The sequence below is a fragment of the Homalodisca vitripennis genome, chromosome X (genome assembly GCF_021130785.1).
Source record: "Homalodisca vitripennis isolate AUS2020 chromosome X, UT_GWSS_2.1, whole genome shotgun sequence".
Taxonomy (NCBI): Eukaryota; Metazoa; Arthropoda; class Insecta; order Hemiptera; family Cicadellidae; genus Homalodisca; species Homalodisca vitripennis.
This window is the reverse complement of record NC_060215.1, coordinates 27,004,715-27,027,796: the sequence shown is the minus strand read 5'-3', so window position 1 is coordinate 27,027,796 and position 23,082 is coordinate 27,004,715. Positions and strand designations below refer to the sequence as shown.

Below are 23,082 nucleotides of genomic sequence, written 5' to 3'. Positions count from 1 at the left end.
CAGTATTTATTTGAAAGTCTTGTAATTACAGTATCAAAAGGAAAGTAGCCAACAAGGCGTTGCAATAAATGTCCGAGTATTTTTTAAAATTAAGTATTAATTCTCTCTATACCATCAATAACGTAATAAAATTTACATCACTAGCGTAAAATCATCCATGGGTTACTTATAATACTAATAATATTAAACAAAGTGATGATCCATAAAGATGATCAGTAAGAATTTTCCAGTTCCTTCTTAAAATCGTGTCGTTTTCTAAGTCAACTGAGTCAATTCTGTCGGTCGGTGCGATAACCCTTGATAGAAATTTCCTAACCTCTGGAATCTTGGTACGTAGGTTCCTCTTAGAACTGAATTGATTTTAGGGCCAAAGAGAAGTCCGTCCATCTGTCTGTCTGTCTTCGCAATAAACTCTTGATAAAAAGATCCTAATGTCTTGAAACTTGGTACATAGTAACTTGTCTCTTGGAACTGTATTGATTTTAGGGCCAAAGAACAGTCCATTCATCTGTCTGTCTGTCTTAGCAATAAACTCTTGATAGAAAGATCCTAATGTTTTGAAACTTGGTACATAGGTGTCTCTTGGAACTGTATTGATTTTAGGGCCAAAGAACAGTCCATCCATCTGTCTGTCTGTCTTCGCAATAAACTCTTGATAAAAAGATCCTAATGTCTTGAAACTTGGTACATAGGTTCCTCTTGGAACTGTTTTGATTTCGGGGCCAAAGAGCAGTCCGTCTATCTGCCTGTCTGTCTTCGCAATAAACTCTTGATAGAAAGATCCCAATGTTTTGAAACTTGGTACACAGGTGTCTCTTGGAACTGTATTGATTTTAGGGCCAAAGAACAGTCCATCCGTCTGTCTGCCTGTCTTCGCAATAAACTCTTGATAGAAAGATCCTAATGTCTTGAAACTTGGTACATAGGTTCCTCTTGGAACTGTATTGATTTTAGGGCCAAAGAACAGTCCATCCATCTGTCTGTCTGTCTTCGCAACAAACTCTTGATAGAAAGATCCTAATGTTTTGAAACTTGGTACATAGGTGTCTCTTGGAACTGTTTTGATTTCGGGGCCAAAGAGCAGTCCGTCTATCTGTCTGTCTGTCTTCGCAATAAACTCTTGATAGAAAGATCCCAATGTTTTGAAACTTGGTACACAGGTGTCTCTTGGAACTGTATTGATTTTAGGGCCAAAGAACAGTCCCATCCGTCTGTCTGTCTGTCTTCGCAATAAACTCTTGATAGAAAGATCCTAATGTCTTGAAACTTGGTACATAGGTTCCTCTTGGAACTGTATTGATTTTAGGGCCAAAGAACAGTCCATCCATCTGTCTGTCTGTCTTCGCAACAAACTCTTGATAGAAAGATCCTAATGTTTTGAAACTTGGTACATAGGTGTCTCTTGGAACTGTTTTGATTTCGGGGCCAAACATCAGTCCGTCTATCTGTCTGTCTGTCCTTCGCAATAAACTCTTGATAGAAAGATCCTAATGTTTTGAAACTTGGTACATAGGTGTCTCTTGGAACTGTTTTGATTTCGGGGCCAAAGAGCAGTCCGTCTATCTGTCTGTATGTCTTCGCAATAAACTCTTGATAGAAAGATCCTAATGTTTTGAAACTTGGTACATAGGTGTCTCTTGGAACTGTATTGATTTTAGGGCCAAAGAACAGTCCATCCATCTGTCTGTCTGTCTTTGCGATTATAGCATTATATTGTTGAACTGTTGTAATGATTTCCTTACCTATTACAGCGTGTATGGTTCTACTTATATAAAAATATAAGAAAATCAAACATTATGTAGTTAAACGATTTACGTCGTTAATCTACATAAATAATAACTTTACACAGGATAATTTAAAATATTCTTTATATTTTAACAGATTAAAAATTAATTTTGAGTTAAAGGACCAATATCAGTTGCTGGATGAACAGTTTCAGTTCAATATTCAACAATCTATGTTTTATATTCAAACAGCCAGTTTTATTGTACATATCAGTAGAGTTAGCACCAAATTTTAGTTTGTATTTTTTTATTTAAAAACACTTTTTAATAAAAGGATCTCTAAACTGGCTCAGTAATTTGGATTTAGCTTTGTGACGGGAGATCTTAATATTATTTTTAATTTATGACTCAAGAACTTTGTTCTTACGTACTTTTTAATAATTGTAATTTTTAATTTATTTATTTATGGATAGCTGCCTTTGTCCCCCATGCGATATATATATATATATATATATATATATATATATATATATATATATATATATTTATATATATATATATGTATGTATGTATAAAAATAAAAGGGTTTTATTAGCAACCTTATTTAAATAAACTAATAGAGTAATTTTAACCATACTATATTAACAATGCACATATATTTTCCAGCCTTTATGAACCTACTATATTAATCTATGTGCCCTTATTAAATATTTAACACTATAATAGTAATGCAAATGACATTCTATTATGACCACAAATTCATTCGTGAAGACGTGTTTACACAGAAGTTTGCAACTAAAATGTTATCAAGTAACTCAGGTTTGTTTGGAACATTTTGTTTTCTGATGTTTTGCTTGGAAACTATGTATGCACTTAAAAAGGGATCGAACTTATTGTTTGGGCGGTTAGTGTCATTTAAGATGTGGGGAGTGGATGATTAAATTGCAGCTGCAAGTGCTTGTTATTAGTTTTATTGTTTACTCTATGTTTTATTTTGGCTACCCAAAGAGCATCAAGAAGATTGATAAGACCATCGCTAGGAGCATTAACCAGATATAGTGGAGATCTGAAAAGGTATGATATTGATCCACCGTCAGGAGAACTGAGGACAGAATGCGGTTATATAACATTTTTGAGAAAGGAAAGCAGCAACTTTAAATATGTCATACTTCAAGTAGGACCGAAAATTGCTAACAAAGTGCATAGTGTGTCCTGCAAGTGCGTGAGATATGTATTTATAACATAAAAGTAAGTTTGCAACTAAAAATGTTGCAATTTTTGGCGCACATTTGAGTTTTAACAAGGATCAAAGAAAGTTTCAGTATTTTATCTACTAGTGTAAACACGAAATTCGGTTTACGACTCAGGGTTTATTTTTTAACATGAAGAATTGCAAATAAGTAACAAATTGTAATTTGAAATATGTTTAATTCCAACTGTTTTCTTGGGGTTGCAAAACTTTTCAGTTACGGTTTAGGAATTTCTATTTCGTCTTAAACTGCTCAGAAGATTGGCAAAAAAATTGTTTCGAAGGAAACAGTGTATAAAGTAACATTAAATTACAACACTTCTGAAGTAGTAAAGCATACCTTAGAAAACCCACTTTACATTGTTACAAATACAATTTTAATTTCAAACTCCATAGATATTTAAATTCTAAATCTGTAAAGTAGCTTAATGGTTACGCTCTTACCCGATGGATATATGTCCGACCGTAGTGAGATTGTACTTAACGTGTATATCCCAGAAGGTGGAGGCGATTGTACCTACGGTGACAGCTATCAGTTCTACGGGTACAGGAATCACCGACCTTCGGCTCACCCACGGCTGTAAATAAGATATTCGGGTATTTATAAACATGTGAGCTGTCAAACTTTACATATACTATTACATTTATACAAATACTACAAGTTTGCAAGTTGCAAAACCTAACTATTGAAAATAATTTTCACTAAACGCTAAATTTAGGAATCTCTAAATTATTTAGTTAGTTAACGGAATAATATATCCGGTCTGTGAGGAGGCGCTGAAGGGAACTTTAAATGTTTTCAGGAATTGACCTGTTTAAGACTTGTTAGGAAGCTGGTTGTATGGTTTAAAAGAAATTCTATTCTAGCAGTTATTTAAGGAAAGATCTGTGTCTAACAAGACACCGTATCTTTTATTAAAACTATTGATGCTTTCCAGTAGTGTACATTTCAAATACACTTTTAATCATCCGGTAAAGCAAACCCTCCTGATAGTTGTTTGTTTCAAGACAAACTTTAGAACTAAATCTCAAGATTCCTACTGTCCTTTTTCAACAACGAAGAACTTTTAAATTGACTGCTGGAGTAGTCGGGAATGAGGGCTGATACATTTTTTCTAAAACATGTACTAATATAAGATATGCAAAAAATTAGATAACATATACAAACATACAAGATTGTGTGTCTTATACAAAGGTTTACACACATTTAGCATGAGAAATGTGGATTACAACATTTTTATAAATGAAAACCTTCTTTAATAACAATAAAAGGTTTATATTTGGTAAATTAAGTTGACACTATTTTCCAATACAAGTCTTACCTCACAATCAGATAACAACTTGCAAATATATCTGACTGCCTTAATATGTTGGGGAATTAGATTAGTTCTGGACCAGAGTTAGTCGAATCTCTCTTTAAGGTATCTGTGTTGGACCTAATGAATTATTACTAATGGAGTGATATGCTGGGTAGGATTTCATTGGTTTGTAGGAGCCACTTTTATCTTCTCATTTATTTTTTCATTACAAATCCCTGCCTTGTAACTCGTCTCATTGCATTTATCTGCTGGTAGACGTCTTCTGTTAATCACACAATGCGTTTCTGTTCTCTTACGATATACGAATAATTAACTTAGGTGGCCTAGATTATCTCAGCGCATTTGCGACATGTAAAATAAAAAACACCTCACTAAAGATTCTACCCAGCTGATTGTATTCCTGTATTTCCTCTTCTGGCCCAGGGCAAAGTTTTAAACATGTTACAAGGTTACCTGGAGTACAGAAGTTATACGAGTTTGTTACAATTAGGGCGGTCTTTGTCCTGATTACGCTGGCTAATCTGTTAACATATCGAATTTACTAACTTTGTAGTTAGTTTAGGAACCCTATCTCTAATACTCTATATCTGTCAAACCCTAATTTTATGGTTAAGGTTTGTTATATGCCGGCATATTATAGTCGGCATTAATGGCGAATGTAGCTTACTAATCGACAATCCGATAATGTATAGTTTGTTGAAGTTATGTTTGAAATAATTATTGTTTAAAGTAACTTTCTTATCTTATTTGGTGCTTAAATAAGTTATTTTCATGTTGAGAACTATTCCTAGTGCATAACAAATGTAAAGTTTTGGCAAGAATGTTCATTTTGATAAGAAATAATTACGTACTACTCAAACTTGCCTTATTCAACGAGAAAACGTGAGAGAAAGAGGCACCGAATTAAGCAACGATTAGATAAATAAAACAACTATACTTCAAACGATGCCGTAATATTCTATGACGTATAGAACAACTCAAGGATTACTGATTGAATTCCTTACGAAAAATACCCCAGTTTACCTGGGCTGTTTAAAATTCAAACTTTCGGAAGGATATTGTGATTAACATTGAAATACTAAATTGTTATAACTATTATTCGTAGCAACTTTTGGGCGCAACAAACCGAAGTAGTACCTTTTCAGTGATATAAACTTCATTCATTGGGTGAGTGGTAAGCATGCAAAATAACGCTTCAACAAAAACGGGGTTAACGTTTCCATTACTCCTGGCAAAATTACTCTGTAAACAATAAAATTACTGTTTACCTTAACTACCTTCATGTTAGGTAGTCACCATGTCCTATAACTGCGACATTTCACGCGATTGAATGACGCGGTTGGTTTTGTCCACTATCACAATTTTCCGGACAAACGTAATGATTTGCATGAAACAAATATGTGAATGCTTTCGGATGTACTAAAAAATGTATTACTAGTAAAATATTTATAGAAACAAAAATCACCGACTTACCATGATTAGATGCAATTATTTTTCTCCTATACATTTGAGATTTTCGGAGAGCTGAAAACTGTATTGGTTAAACGATTAACATTGCAACTGTATTGATAACACAATTTAATGATCTTAAAGTTGTGAGCTGTATTAGATTAATATGATAATACTAATACGTCTGTATTCGTTGAAAAATGGAAAAAATACGACAAGAAATTAGAGCAGGAGTATGTTGAATACTCGATACTCTATTGAACATTTGAACATTGTTAGACAGTATGACATGCTATGGAATATTTATTAGTGTATACAATCTGAATTGATGTATTAATCAAAAAATTTCCGAAGTGGTGAATATTAGGAAATTCGAATTAGCTTTGCAATTCCTTGTTTAAAGTTTGTTATTGACGATATAAGGTTTGAAAGGATAACAGAATTTTGGACATTTGCCATCGTTATGTGTTACAAAAGGTATAACACAACGTTTCGAGGATTAGAATTTATCCTCTTCGTCAGGTGTGGGAGGTATTAATACATACAAAAAATGAAGAACAGAAAGAAGAAAAGAAGGGAAAGAAAAGGATTGAAACATACTCAAAAGCTGCTTTGAGTCCAGTCCAGGCGAGTCACTCACTGAACAGTATGCAAGTCCAGAGCACAATCAGCTTTTAGCAATGTAGCTAATTGCTCTGTACTCTGTGCTGGTGTGGTTGTCGTATTCGTGAATTTTCTCGAAACTTGCATTCTATGCAGTGACAACGCGTCAACTAAATGTTGATACCCAAGCAGTTTTGGGTATGTTTGAATCCTTTTCTTTCTCTTCTTTTCTTGTTTCTGTTCTTTATTTTTGTATGTATTAATACCTCCCCCACCTGACGAAGAGGATAGATACAATCCTCGAAACGTTGTGTTATACTTTTTGTAACATACGACGATAAATTTACAAGTTGCGAATAGCCCACGGCATTGTTACGAGGCGAGGATAAAACTTCTTATCTATTGATATCCACAAAAAACTACAACCGTTTAGCAGCGAAATATCAAGTGGAAGGTAGTGGTTCATTGTTAAATTTTTCGTGGTTGTCTTAATTTTTCGTTGGTACACTTAATGAATTCTTCTATGAACTGGTATGAGTAGTAATATAATCGATTTGATAATGGTAAATAATGCTTATCTTTCAAGTTCTTTGACATCAAACTTTCTCCAAAGTCCATAGATTTTATTTATTTTATCCACGAAATTTAACAAAAATATGAAGTATTTTATGATCTTTCATTCTTTAAAACGCGTGTATATGAAAAATGAGCGGCAATGTTTCCAACTAGTAAAAGGCGCGTTAGACAATTGGCAGAAAATATTCGAGAAAATAACAAAGTTTATTTACGAGTATCGTCTCATTGAAGTTGTCCTCGATCGAATGAGCTTATCACGTGACTGACGTATCACGTTGTTTAGAGAGAAACTGTCTACTATTTAGCGCATCTCATTTCTACAGGTCCGTACCTAAACAGCAATCAAACCTATAGAGCGATGGGTTTCGAAGTAGGTTTTTTTTCTAGTCACAGTTAACAAGAGAAAACATGAGAAAACATGAGAAAACATGAGAAAACAAGAGAAAACATGAGAAAACATGAGAAAACATGTTTTGGCCATTCCACCAGGAATGTATGCATTTAAAGTAGGAATGTTTCGTAATTTTGTAACCAAACTCAAGGGGAAATGGGCTGAAGATTCGATTCCTATGTATAACTTACAACTTAATGAAACATTGCGTAAGAAAATGAAATGTTTTGTAATATAATATTGATCAGAAACTACAAGTTTTTGATGTGAAAACACAATCTCCTTCAATATATTATACATTTCTCTTTTACGTATATTTCACTTTCCTGTGCAACAGGAGTGTTGATAATAAAACGGTCTTTAGACGTCGGATTTTGGATTTCAATAGAGATAGCGCAGGTTCGAGTCCTGTCTGTCTATGACCTCGCACTTTTTATCAGTACAATCGATCTTATATTGTACAGACTCCTTCCCCTTATTCTGTTTGATAAGATGACTGGGCAGGCCAATGCCCCATGAGGACGGACAGAATAAGGCCTAAAAGGAGAATGGCCTCCCATTAAAAATAAATTACGGTAAAAATTTATATTCTTATATTTAGTCGTTGTTCCGCTTGTCTGACGTCATAATGACTTTGAATCAGTAAAGTAAATGCCTACATTTTTTCATAGAGTTATCAATAAATTGTTCCCAAAGAAGGCTTCTTAAAGGAGAAATTTAAAAAATATATAAAGAATTTTAAAATATAAAATATATAAGAATTATAAAAAATATAAACCTCTCAAACGATTTATGCCTTTAGGCTTGGGATGAGCGAACCTGTGGGCAAAAGTCCGGTACACGATAAAAATTGAAAGGAGTTTTATAAAATAAAATTGTGTACTTATAGTACCTTTGTAGAACAGGTTCTTATATTGCCTGTTCTGGATGCGACAAGAGAAGTAGCTCGCGATCAAATTGATTCCAACTTTAATTTGAAAGGGGTAAAAAATTTACATTGTTTTTACACGGCCTTGGGTTTCACTGTATACCCGGAATAAATACCCAATATGTTTACCTACAGTGGACTCCTATTAAATAAACAAACGAATTCCTATTATTACTTAAATCATTTTATTTTAACTCATGTTGTGTTGAATATCCTTAAGAAAAATTTAGTCCAATCAGTAGAGAACTCGCTTGTATGTAAATACCATTGAAACACAATTGGAAACCACTGATTGCTAAAATTTTTTAGCCAATCTTTCTGAATGTAATGGAACTTAATTGTGTTTCCAAACGAGAGAAGTACAATATTTGGACTGCATTAAACACACTATATAGTATAACATTTACAACTCAACAGTTTATATACAAACATAAAACATCTAACATTTTGTCATTTATGAATATTAATAATTATATGTAAACACACTCATTTACGTCGAAAGTTTTTATACAAAGGAGGAGGAGGTTAACATTATACTAATTGTAACGTTAACATCGTTGAATGTGATGGTACTGGAGTATTATAGTTAAGTGAATGCAGTGTTAAATATATGGTTAATTTTAAAATTAAGAAGGTGATGTTTATAAAATATGTCATTAACGTATAATTTCATTAATAACAGTTCGTCCCTATTCATTCTTAAATTGTTAATGGTGTATTTACATTTATGGATATACTTGATTTGAACAAAAAGGATGTTTTAACGCAAAAATCAGATCTTATTAAAAATGTGTTATTTACTATGTATCCAAAAATAAGTGAATTAGCCATTTTAAAATCACTAGCGGACACTTTTCGAATAAAGAAAAACAATCAATCAATCAATCAATTCATTTATTGCCAAAAACATAACATGCATAGGCATTCGTCAAGAAAATTATAATATCCTAACTTAAAGTATAGACTACTGACAGATCAAACACAACAAGACCAAATCAATATAACAGGAGTGATCTACAATTTATTATCCTCAACGTATTCCCGGACACTGTAATATTCTCTCGAAAATAAGAAATTTTTTTCAGACGATTTTGAAATTCCCTATCGTCCACAACAATTTTCAAGCAGGATGGCAAAGAGTTAAAAAGGCGGATGCAGGAGTAAAGACTTTGTTTTTCAAAAAAAGATGTTTTATGGCAGGGTAGGATTAGGTTGTTTCTTTTTCTTAAGGAGTAATTATGGGCTGGATTAACGTTGACTGAAAAAAGGTGGGGATACTTTTTGTAAAAAGAAAGACACTGAAGGATATAAATGGATGGGAACGTAAGGATATTATTACTGCGAAAGTAACCCTCTACAAGACTGGGAACGACTCAACTTGAAAATAATCCGTATAGCTCTTTTCTGGAGACGAAAAAACATATTGAGTTTTCTTACTCTCGTATCCCATATAGAGACTCCATAGCAAAGGTAAGGATAAAAACAGCCATAGTAAGTAAGCAAAAGAGAATTTCCTCACTAGCAAAAACAGGATAGTCTATACATCAAAAATATGCAGCTGCTTAGTTTTTTCGTGACTTTTTATATAACAGCCAATTTAATATAAGAAACAGATGTGGAATCGTGGTACATTTAACGCTATTTTTCACCAGTTACAAGAATAGCAAAAAGACTGAATTTAAACAGTAATATTTATAGTAAATCAGGAAAAATAATAAAAGTACTTTCGGCGTACTTTTATGGTTTTATGGTAACATCAAGAGAGTATGAAGGTACTTATCTTAGTTTAAAGTAAAAATATTAGTATATGTAGGGTATACAAATCAGACTCTATTGTTTGCCCAAGGCGTGCCAGTCTAATGATTGCATGTAAAATTCCGCGAAATCGGTATTAGTGTTTGCTTGAGTAAAATACAATGGAAACAATGGATAGTTATATTTTACGGAAACTACATCGGGTTTTTACGACGTATTGATTGAGCATTCATTAGACACGTGTGTGTCCAATTTCACATCTCTAGTACAGCGAGAAGTTGAGAAACAAAATCTATGAGTAACTCTTCCGGGAATTGCAATCTCATTTATTGATGGTTGATCTTTACGAAAATGCTTTAGTTTTTCTATTTACGACATGAAACACACACACACACACACACACACACACACACACACACACACACACACACACACACACACACACACACACACACACACACACACACACACACACACACACACACACACACAGGAAGTTGGAGAATTAGTGATGAGTAGGTATATCTCAAATATACATGTTACATCAAACCATCCAAAAAAGAAGCACTACATTGTAGAATTTATGAAAACAAATATTAGGGATTATTTCTGTTAATTATTTTTTTTATCTGTACATAATTTTTTCTTTATAATTTCGTGGGTACTGTCTACCAGATAGTATGTATAAATCTAGAGTAGTTTCAGTATCCTCGCCTGTTACCACCAATCTACAACTGTTTTTGCTACTGAAAAGTTCATATCAAACATGTAATATTAGGACTCACCTTGGTTTCACGTTAATAGTTGTATACAATTATAATTACTTATATATAATCTGTGGTAAATTTTGTATAAAATTATGTATTTTTACATAAAATGTTGTATCTAATTTTTGGTAACGTATGTAAATTACAAATTTCAATTACATATTGTACAAATTCAATTCAAATTTATTGAACTGATTTATTAATTTCATTTAACTGGTTCAAATTGCATACATTAGTCCCCCTAAGTGGAGCATTACTTATCAACAGGGTCCTATTATTACTAAAACATTAATAGATTTATACATACAGGAGTATAAATCATAATCATGGTCTCAGTGTTGTTACAGAAATATTTTACAACATTATTAATACAATTATATACAGAAATGTATCAAATATATTGTACACGATAAGGTAGAGTAAACTTACCTTCACAAATTTGTTGTCCAGTATCAAAACGACAACCGTTGTCAAAGAGATGATGGAAGCTGCCGTGTTGATGGTCGATAGATTTTTAAAAACTTCGATGTAAGTCTGTAAGCAAAAGAATACGTTAACCAATTCTTTTCGTCAATATTCTTCAATCAAACAGCTGTTTTCAACAATGAGAGTTATTAATCACCTGTTTTTTTTAAACTGCAACGCAGTAATAAAATCAGGTAATTCAAGAAGTGAATTTTTATAGGAAGCAAAATGGTAAAATTTTCAATATGCTACCATTTTGTTTCAACAATTGCTAGAGAGCTGCAATTTTCACAGAATATTTTTAACCTCTATTTATCAATTTTGTAGAGTCTGAACATGTTCGTTGCATAAATAGGCAAGTAATAGAAAAGAAAACGTTTAAATCTCTTCGTGGGACACCCGGTATATAATGATATAGACAATTAAATAATACGACATATGTGCAAAACGTGCTCTTAAAAGGCGATCTTTTCAGTAAAATCAAGAATGCTAGGGTGTAATGTTAGTTATTACTATTCTAAGTTTACACGAGTTTACAAAAGTAAACACATTACTAGTAGAGTTATAATATTGACATATCTTGTTTGTGTTGTCAAAACGTTGGCAACTTGATCTAAAAAAATCACAATGATCCCTGATTTTTTGAGCTATAACCAATCACGAAATAGCTCCAGGCCTTCCACAAACCTTTATAAGCAAGCGTGCATCATCGCATCTATACCGCGTCGAAAAATTGCTAACGTAATTTAAAACGTCACAGATTTCAGAGTCATTAAACTGCAAGCAAATATTAAACTGAAACTGGCGGAGCCTACAATGCAAGTCCGCAAAAGGTGAGCCGCTTGTAAAAAGGACTTGTCTTTACTTCGATTTGCTGAGATTATCAACCTACTGATAAAGATGAATAAATCAGCGATCAATTTGTTAGTCACATCAGTCATATCATATTTGCCTTTCATATCACAACCTGCCAACTTTTTCTCACTCTAAAGTCGTCTCTTTGTTATTTTCTTTGTAAATTATTTCTAGGGTTTTCCTTACCACCCTTCATAATAGTATGGTTTACGAGTACATAATAAGTTTTTTCCCACTATATAAAATGCTTGGTTTTGTGACTTTGTTCTGCAATGGCTGAGTTTCCCAAAGCTTGTATAAAGCTTGTGTGCCTGTAAATTAGTTCAAGCATACATGAAATATTAACCGGAATTTTGCATACCATTGACTCGTGTCTTTTGCTGATTCTAAATAATTTTTGGATCGGCTTTTCTGATATACTGTTTTTAATATCTCGCCTATTTTATCAGTCGCTCCTTCAACGGAAAGAATTTATGTCTGTTTCGAACGTTCTTTATTTTGATTAGAATCTAATGGTGGCGCATTCTGACATCTAACATTTTCAAAACAGGAGTTTACGTGTTACGTTGCATCAAGTTTACAACGATACACTTCAGTGAGTCCACGAAATGTCATTTAACCTGTCAGGAGGTTAAAACCTCCTCCACCTATTAAAAATAATATGACTAAAGTCGCACGGTTATGTCTGCCACGGTTGGGACACAGCATTTTAAATAATCTGTCTCTTGTTATTGGCGCGGAGGAGCGAGGGACACAAGGAGACAAAAGACATTCTGTACATCCGATCTTCCTAGGAATGTTTAGTTTAAAACCTGTTGTCAGGGTAAAACTGACAGGGACCACCTTCCGAGCTGCGCCTTTGCCCATCTTGTCAATGGTTCCAGCTGTAACGGTTTTATAGTGTACTCAATTGAAGATTGAAAATTTCACTTTCCTCAAGTACCTTTTCAGCCAATTTAGGACACAAAATCAACAACAACACCTATCAAATTAATTAGGTATTCTCATCTCCGTCAAATCCAAAATCATCCAATGAGGTGTTGTCACACCTTAAATATTTCGGAGATAACACTCCATCACCAGCTCAGTATAAAACTGATATCAGTATACAGTGTTATCTCCGAAACATGTAACGATGGGCAATACACCATAGGTTGATTTTGGATTAGACGGAGTTAAGTGTATCTATTTGATTTGCTAATTGAATCTAAAATGAGCATCATCAATGAATTTTTAAAAATAGAAAAACTGTCTTGTATAAACTTAGATACGTGGCGTGAACCAGAAAATTAGAAGATATATATGGCGCTGGCCTCGTAAGCATGATAACTGAGATTAGCTTATTATTAATCATGTAATTACATTCGAGATTGGGTGGAAAACAGCCCTAACTCCGCCTCCAAGTCAATTTTCATTACACATCATTTAAGAAACCTTGCGTCATTTAGTCTTTTTGTATTGCAATACCACACAACCTAGTTTTTAATCGATAGGGAAATTTCTCTTAAGGAATAAATAGATCGTCAGTCGTTTTAGTTTTGGTGGACGTCGAAATGGGAGAGTTATCGAAAGGGTTAAAAATATAAAACGATAATTTTATCTCATATCACATTACTTAGCTTTACACAATTAGACCAACCGCCAGAATCGTGACTTTCAGTCTGTACATCTAGTTATCTGACGATTAATTGTCCTTACAATTAATCGTCAGATAATTGTAAACCCTTGTGCCGAGTGTAGTAAAACAATCGACCTCTATACTAGTTATACAGTATCGTAAAGTGCTACAAAGCCTGGGTACGTATATACTCACGTATATGATTTGAAAATTCCCATTGTGCTTTCGTATATCCATTCCCAAAAGATCTTTGATCTGCGAGGTGAAGACATGGATGGCTGCTCCTGCTGTGAAGCCGTTCACCAGGGTCTCGGAGAGCAGAGAACACATGATGCCCATGCGGAACACGTACATCAGCAACTGCAGCATAGGCAATTCTTAACATTCTCTGGTGGCATTAGAGATCATTCATCTTTCACTGCAGCATCCAGGCGCCGTAGCTCTGTGCTGAGATTGTGGCGTGCAGAGTAGAGCGGAGAATCACTACAGGACAAGATGCGGTGTGTATGGTGTGGCCATAACACTCAAATTAGCAAACACTGCAATACTTAGAGAACATCTTCTCTTTGACATACCTCATGGAGCCCAATATGATATAGGAAAATCAGCTAATCCATCCTTGAAAGTGTGCTCCTCTGAAGAAATTTAGCCAAAGAAAAGAACTAGATTATGATAGTACTGTATCACTAAATATCGTTATAAACACGTATGCACAACTCTTAGTCAATGTATTTGGAATACGAAATATGCGTTTAATAATAGCATAAATTTATATTATTATATATTACGAAAAAACTATATATAATATATAATAATTACATTTATTACGAAAAAACACTACCAACATCTGATTATAAAATAAAATTCCTTTCCACCAACTAGTTTTGTAAATCATAGTATATTATCTTGACGAAATTCCCTCAGTAAATGTATAATTTAATCCATTACTTATATTTATACAACATATATACTTTATATTTATAAAACTATTTAATATCTTTTTAGTATTTTCTACTTCAAAAATTAACGATAGACTATATTTAATATTAAGGACATGAAACACAAAAATTATCAAATATACCTGAATTGATTTTGTATAATTCGATGGATTAGCCTCGAATTATAATATAAACCCAATATAAAAAAATATAAACCCAAAAACAAATATAATATTTCAGAGGTGGTTTGATGTTTTTAGAAGCTTCCAAATCACAAAAATTCATCACAGAACATAAATACAGTTGTAGGAGGTCAAAGAGCTTACTCTAAAGTCACTTCTAACAACCTTACATGAAAGGAGATGACCTACGCACCAGCTTAAAAGAAAGTTGTTTTTAAAAATTTCTAACTACCTTTCCAAAATTAACGTGTACACTGTACTATATACGTTGCAAACACGTATACACAACTTTTGTCTTAGTCCACGTGTTTGTAATATGAAATATGCGTTTAATAAGAGTTATATAAGTAAGTAAGGGGTTAAAGATAATGGATTACGATTTACAAAACTAGTTGGTGGAAAGGAACTTTATTTCATCATCAGATGTTGCTAGTGGTTAAAGAAAAGATAGCTTGAAAAAAACATGGACCTTTGAATGGCTTTGGAAGTGAATAATTTTTAAGTTTTGGATGTGCCTTCAGGCACATCCAAAACTTAAGATACGTACTTGATAGATGGACACCATGAATGTGACAGAGACAGCGACTTCCAGGGGAGAGTAGACGGGCAGGCTAGTATTTGTCGGGGAAGTGGAGTTGAACATGGGAGCGGGCGGACCTCCTCCGGATAACTCGGACACCACCTTCCCGGTCATCAGACAGATCACGGCGAAGGAGCCTGTACACAATCCAGAAAACAGGATAATTCAGTACTACGAGGATTACATTTTTTAACATGACTTACTGTTAATTCTGTTTTCCTATTATGGGAAATCGGATTTTAATGTTTATGGGTTGCAGCAGAAGGTCGCATACTAGACGGGAGGTAAACCTCCCACAAACAGATTATCCTTCAACTTCCAACCCACTTCGTATTGTAATGAAAATCGGATGTGCTCTGTTTCTCTTCATCTGCATCCGTGGTTGAAAACTAAAACCAATTCTAATAGTTTCTGCGTGTTACATACAATTTGTATTTAAAAATTCACACTATGCCCACGGTAGAGAGTTCATTCACTGCTAACTTGCATTTTTGTTTAACTTATTTTATTGACGATGGAGAATTTTAAAGGGTAACAACCATTGAAAACGTTTTCGCCGTTATATGTTACATAAATATTAAAAACTACGATTAACTAGTGTAGCGATTAACTCATCATTGTCATTTTGATTAATTAAAAAAAGAACAGTTTAATTTTGATGTATGCTTATTTGTATGCCTTTGACACCTGAGGAAGAGGTACATTTCAATTCTCCTAAAGGAGTGATATACATTTCTGTATCATATAACGATGGAAAATATCTGAAATCCGGTAATCCTTCCAGCTTTCTATCTGAAGAACACTCAATATCCATTATAATTGTTATGCTAATTCAAATTACCTTGTTATAACAAATGTTTGTTATCGTTATCTGTTATTCAATTCAATTTGCGCACAGATCATCATTGATCCATATTTAACGGATTGCAGGTGTAATCAATTAATGTTAGTATAATCCTAATTCATAGTTAATTTTACCGAAGACACGAAGTTGTAAATTTTAAATCTCGCCCTTTAACAATATTCGTTTTAATGTAAAGCACATATTAACTTCTCATAGCAGAAATGTATTTACCACAATGTAAGATATTGTAAATAAAGATGCAAAATGTTTTAGTAAACAATTTTGTTCCACTATTTATTGTGTTTGCTCCAGGTTGTAGTTATGATTATCAGTATTTCCTGTCATTACTAAATACTCTATTTACTTATTTACTTAAGTACAGCACGGTCGTGTATAATGAAGACAAGAACTCATTGCACTCATAAGAGAAAATAAATTATATGAAACTGCATGTAATAAAATTGAACAAAATAAAACAAATTCTAAAACACAAATTTCATACTATTATAAGAGAAACCATATAAATAATCAATAAAAAACCTAACTTAATGAAAGAAAATAGTCAACATTATCAAATTGTCAAAACATTTTAGCTTGTGATAAAGAGGCGATATTGATCGCTGTTGGTTAAGATTCAGCCAATCTCGCTTCATTCAACTCATCTGTACAGGCGGGTATGTATTATTGATAGTTTCATCATCTAAGTGGGGGACGAGCTCAGTTGTCAGTCCATTATACATTTAATAAATACTAGCTAATACAATAATGTAAAAGTGAAATGAGTGAAAATAATGTTTCAATATGTTACGTTAACAATAAGAAGAATGTATGGTGATACAAACAATATTGTAACTTTAACATCTAGTTTTAGTAAATACTAATTATATTCCCTGTTGTTTGTTTTAGCTACTTAAAAACCTTCGTCAAGTCAGTGTATCACATAATAATTAAAAAATAACATACGTCATACCTGTAAATTTAACTTACCCATAGCAACATGCCTTGAGGTTCCTAGAAAGGCGTATACTAGTACTGGGAATATAGCCATGTAGATGCCGACAACAGGAGGCACGTTTCCTAGAAGTGCGTACGCCATACCTAAAACATCCACATGGTTTATTTAAGCTGAAAGGTGTAGGACGTTGGTGCCCTGCCTGCTATTGTTTCAATCAACAAGACCAAGTAATCCGTACAAAGGGTCATTGATTCATAGTCTATTGTCAAGTTTAAAGTAGAATCCACATCACTTAGGCGTTGGCCGTTATTATTACTTAAATATCAAGAGTATTGGTCTGATTTGATTTACTACTGACAAAGCCAACTCTCAATTCTCTCATTATCCGATATACGATTAACGCCCCCTACTCCCTAACCTGGATAACTACACTTCTCAAGGAGACAATACAGTTCACCATTTGCGTGCAGGTGAGTACACAACGATGGAATGTTTTAATCAAACCTAGTTGCCTAACATCTCCCAAATAACTAATCTTCCTCAAGTGGGTAGATAGTGTACCGAAGTTTTCAAGTTCACACTTCGTACAACTATTTGTAACAAAATTAAAGTGTTGAAATGTTTTGGTCTCGCAGTGGATAGTCAACTCCAGTTAACAGATGTCAAACTGAAACTGCCCATAATACAGGTCCGCTTATACATCATGTTAAATTATCAAAAAGCTGGCAGTCTGCGATAAAGAAGCTAAATTGATTACTGTTTGGCCATATTGGTATTTGATGTTTAACCTTCAGCCAATTATGATACAGCTCCGTCCCATTAACTAGCCTTTATACGCGAATATTTATTATTTTCTGTTTTGGTTTAATACTTGTTAACTGTAGATGGACGACATATTTGAACATTTTAACTGTTCTAACAACATTTCGACCCAGTGCGAAACTTTATATTGTTACGGTTTAACATATTAAGATCAAAGTGGATGTCAGATTGTAATTAATCAGAGGGTTCAGCATAACCTGAAAAACATGTCGCCAAGGTATTGGAACCTGAATAGCCACTCTACAGAAAATTAAATAGCCTGCTCATAATTGCTTTAATTAGCAAACAAAGTTCTATATTACACTAAGTAACTTAAAATATTGCTAAATTAATTAACTCGTTTACCAAAGAATCATATAACACTCGTTTAACTCTTTCCCCATGTACTGTTTTAGTTTGATGATTTATAATTTTGAATTTGTTCAAAGGTTCGGAGACAGTTTTTAAGTGATGGTACAGTCTCACTTCAAAATACTTTTTTACAAAGGGCCAGTAATAATATCGAATGATTTTACTTCGATACATTTTATCACTATTTTTTAGTCCTGAACTTTTTATCAGATGATCAGATGATCCTTTTATCATGATGATCTGTACAAAATGCCAAATGAAAATGAAAACTACTTTTTTTGTAAATACACACACAAATGCAGCGGTTTATGACCGCCATTTATCCGCTGTATTAGTTATCTAGTGCTACTCCCCATATCTCCGCTCTCTTAGTTACCTAATGCACCTCCCCATTTCTCCGCTGTATTAGATACCTAATGCTACTCCCCATACCTCCGCTCTCTTAGTTACCTAATGTACCTCCCCATATTTCCAACCCATTCGTGACCTTTTGCACCTCCACAATCTCCACTGTATTTGTTACCTAATGCACCGCCCTATATCTCTACCCTATTCGTGACCTAGTGCACCTACACAATCTCCACTCTATTTGTTACCTGGTACACCTCCCCATATCTCCAAAGTATTAGTTACCAAATGCACCTTCCCATATCTCCACCCTATTAGTTACCTTGTGCTACTCACCATATCTCCGCCTTGTTAGTTACCTCGTGCACCTTCCCATACCTTCGTAATATTGGTTACGTAGTGCTACTCCCCATATTTCTACTCTATTAGTTACCTAATGCACCTCCCCATTTCTCCACAGTATTAGTTACCTAGTGCTACTGCCCATATCTCCGCCCTGTTAGTTACCTCGTGCACCTTCCCATATCTCCGTAATATTGGTTACGTAGTGCTACTCCCCATATTTCTACTCTATTAATTACCTAATGCACCTCCCCATTTCTCCACAGTATTAGTTACCTAGTGCTACTCCCCATATCTCCGCCCTGTTAGTTACCTCGTGCACCTTCCCATATCTCCGTAATATTGGTTACGTAGTGCTACTCTCCATATTTCTACTCTATTACTTACCTAATGCACCTCCCCATTTCTCCACAGTATTAGTTACCTAGTGCTACTCCCCATATCTCCGCCCTATTAGTTACTTCGTGCACCTTCCCATATCTCCGTAATATTGGTTACGTAGTGCTACTCCCCATATTTCTACTCTATTAGTCACCTAGTGCACATCCCCAATCAAACTCCGAGTTTTGCTATTTGTAATTTTTTTCTAAAGTGTTTAGTATAATATATAAATTGTAAATACCATAAGAAGAAAATTTATACAAAACAACTAATAATACACTGAAATTGTCACAGAGTATTGTTTAGTCTTGACTCTATTGTTTAGTTCCAAACAAAACCGACGTACCTAAAGGGCATTTGAAATTAAGTTTGTTCGCTATCGTTCATGCTTTGGACACATTGCCTTAATTATTGATACCGGGTGAGGTAAAATGCGTGTTCCAATATAAATAATTTCAATCAGTTAAATCATTCGTTGGTTTTAAATGTTAAGGCTGGTGTCTTTGTAGATGTGGAAATTATGGCGAGATAAATAAAACAATATAACAACAAAGATTGCTAGATTAATATATACACCACTCACCCTGAGGGATGTTCATGATGGCCACAGTACACCCAGAGACGATGTCCTTGACAAGGTCATCTTTCCAGCTATAGTCCGCTAACCAGGTGACTGCTGGTACCATACCCACCAGAGTCTGTTTTGGGGAACATTCACAGGCCGCATGCAGAAGTCGAGCTACAAAATTATAAAAACTAATGAAACCGATATATGAAATGAAATGAAATGAAAAAGTGCTTTATTTTCCCTTTAGTTGTGTATACACATTTAGGTCCCCACAGTGAACCCAACTTCAAGCACTTGACAGCATTGGTCAAAATGACCGTCAGCTGGCTGGATTTAAACTATAGGAGTATTAAATACAGTACAAAATAAACTGCTAAACTACCAAACTTTTCACAAAATGAAATTTGTAAAGTAAAAGAGAAAAAGTAAAAAACACATTTACATCCTAAAGGCAGTTAATACAATACGTTACGTTGATACAAATATACAGATACAGTACAGAAAAAGGAATATAAAAGTAAAGACTGAATCCTTATCTTAATGGTCTCTCCTGTGATGTATAAGTGCAATATAAACTCGTAATCTACGTAACTATGTACATTATAACTAGCGCGTTATGTTTGCACAGTTTTCCTTACTTATTAAGAAATTAAAAAAGAAAACGAAGAAAAAGAAAAAGAAACCGATATACTCGTACTAAGGTCAATAAGTATAATGCTGGCAAAGTATTTGTAAATAACTATCACAGATAAAACAACTGACATAGAAGCATTATTAGTAAAATGATAGTTTTGTTTGAAGAGAAAGTTGCTTATACAAACTTTAAAGGGATACATGAGATTTATATTCTTATTGCTCAAGGTTAAAGGTTTTTCGTATACTAATGATAAAATTGTCAAGATGTTTTGTTATAATGATTTGGTATCTAACTGTTAAATATCACCTGTTACAATTTACCACACTTAATGAAACTCTTACTAATATTACTCTACTATTATTACTACTTCCAGAGGAGAAAGTTAACTCAAAAATTTGGATGTTTATCATAGTTTCAAGTAAAATCAAATTCAGAAATGCCATTTGTGTTCCAATGTCAAATCATTGAATGAGATTAAAATACTTTATAACGTTTGTTATGAAATATAATATTTTCGTAATCAAAACATTACAGTGACCACTTCATTGCATCTGCGTCTGTACGCCAGAATTTTCCCGCCATATTCAACGTAAAATACTCACGTTAGTGCACTGAATAAAGCTACAGCCCAAGGCGAAAATACAAATTTGGCCTTTTTACATATTGCCAAAACATTTCAGTCATTTGGTGTCATCCAAGAATACCTGATTTGGGACCTCTTTCCAAGTGCTAATAGTTGACCTGGGAATGAGAAGTTTGCTGAGTGCTGCTGAAATTAAATGGAGAAGAGGAAAGTCAGATGAATAATATTTATGTGAACTTGACGCATAATGAATTACTTATGTTATACAAAAAACATGAAACGATGTGTTACCTAGATGGGAAGAAACACGTACAACAACTAAAGCAGATGTTAATTAATTAATCTGAACAATCGCGTGAGTCAATGTGATGACACGTTAACACAATAATAGAGGAAATAAATATTATATTTTATTAACTATTACTATTAATTTTAAGGCAACGCGAGTTTTTTCTTCGCAATGATACGTTAACTGATCTTTTCTTTCTCTCCTTAAGTAGATTGTTCAACCCACATTGGTACTTCAGCTAAATAAGACTACAGAATGATTTCCTGAGCCATAACCACTCGAAAAAAGACTACACAAGTGTCTGAAGCATCTAGCAAAGAAGCAGACATAAGATCTTATACAACAGCAGTGAGAGTATTTTCGTGTACGAGAACCAATGAATGAAATGTAAACGATTATGACACAAAGTGACGCACAGATTATATGTAGATATGTAGCACATACGCGTGCACACCTTCTGTTACACGTGAAACTAACGAAGTAGGTGAGCTCGCAATGCATATTTATAAGTCACCAGCCGAGATACCGGTTTCCCACCAGGCCATGTCAACAGAAACAGGAATTCCAGCGATACAGTTGACTATTTTTTTGGAATAAATATTACAAATGTTCTTAGTTAATACCCAATCTTATCTGTGAAGATACCCTACCATGAAGTATTGAAATCGGTTTACCAACTCATCGCTTTGTTTTCAATTCAACAACCTACTTTTAATTTACCCCTTTCAAGACTTTGTTCATAATTTATGCTCCAATTTCTAAAAGTTCCTTAGCTAGTTGTTTTTGAAGATATATATATATATATAAGGAAAGTGCCTATCCCAACAATAAATTTTGAACAACAACGCATAAAAGACAAACGTTGTTCTGGAATAAACCAATGTACAGTACAGTTGAGATTTTATAATCTTCTAAAATAAGGACTGCAGCCACACTAGATATAGAATGTAGAACAATTTTACTTTCCCTCATTATTATGTTAGAGACAACTTTTCAAGAAAAGTTTCGACATGTTATATTTGGTGATGATAAACCAAACCCAACATTTAATATATTCACGTACCGGTAAATAAACCTTAACAAGGAATGTCCGTTCATGAAAAGATCGTTTTGTTCACAGACTTTATGAACATGGCAACAAATCGATCTTTTGTTCTTTGGCGGGAAAATATTGCAAATTACCGATCGTTTTTATAGATTCGCGAATAGTTTATTTATAGAACCATCGACAGTATCAATTAAACCAGTTTAAAATGAGGACCCAGCGAAGAAACCGGTTGGCTATGTATGCTTCATCTCTACCCTCCATCACAATCCTCTTCGGACTACGAGAACTTGCGTGTTCGTGTCACACGTGTGAAGGTTGGCTCGGCTCCCTTACACCCAGCCTTGCACAAAGTAATTAATAAGTCCTCAACATCTAGCTTTCTCCGGCCTACCCGCACCAATAGGCCATGACGCCAGGCCGGTGCCTCTCCACGGGTCACAAGAGGTCTCAAGGATGCCATCGCGTGACACGGCTTCTAACTAACTTTGATGTATGTATTGAACGACAAACACATA

The 23,082-nt window shown here is 34.0% G+C and overlaps 1 protein-coding gene across 3 annotated transcripts in view; it reads right to left on the bottom strand.

Moving 5' to 3' along the window:
- Window positions 1-23,082, bottom strand: part of LOC124368825 (prestin-like) — a 188,147-nt gene that overhangs the window by 15,659 nt on the left and 149,406 nt on the right. For all 3 annotated transcript variants that reach the window (XM_046826230.1, XM_046826228.1, XM_046826229.1), the window contains 6 exons: window positions 20,026-20,181; window positions 17,231-17,341; window positions 15,367-15,536; window positions 13,895-14,059; window positions 11,191-11,295; window positions 3,418-3,551 (listed from right to left, as the gene is read on the bottom strand). In XM_046826230.1, the coding sequence (XP_046682186.1) occupies window positions 3,418-3,551; window positions 11,191-11,295; window positions 13,895-14,059; window positions 15,367-15,536; window positions 17,231-17,341; window positions 20,026-20,181 (841 nt within the window). The remainder of the gene's footprint in view (window positions 1-3,417; window positions 3,552-11,190; window positions 11,296-13,894; window positions 14,060-15,366; window positions 15,537-17,230; window positions 17,342-20,025; window positions 20,182-23,082) is intronic.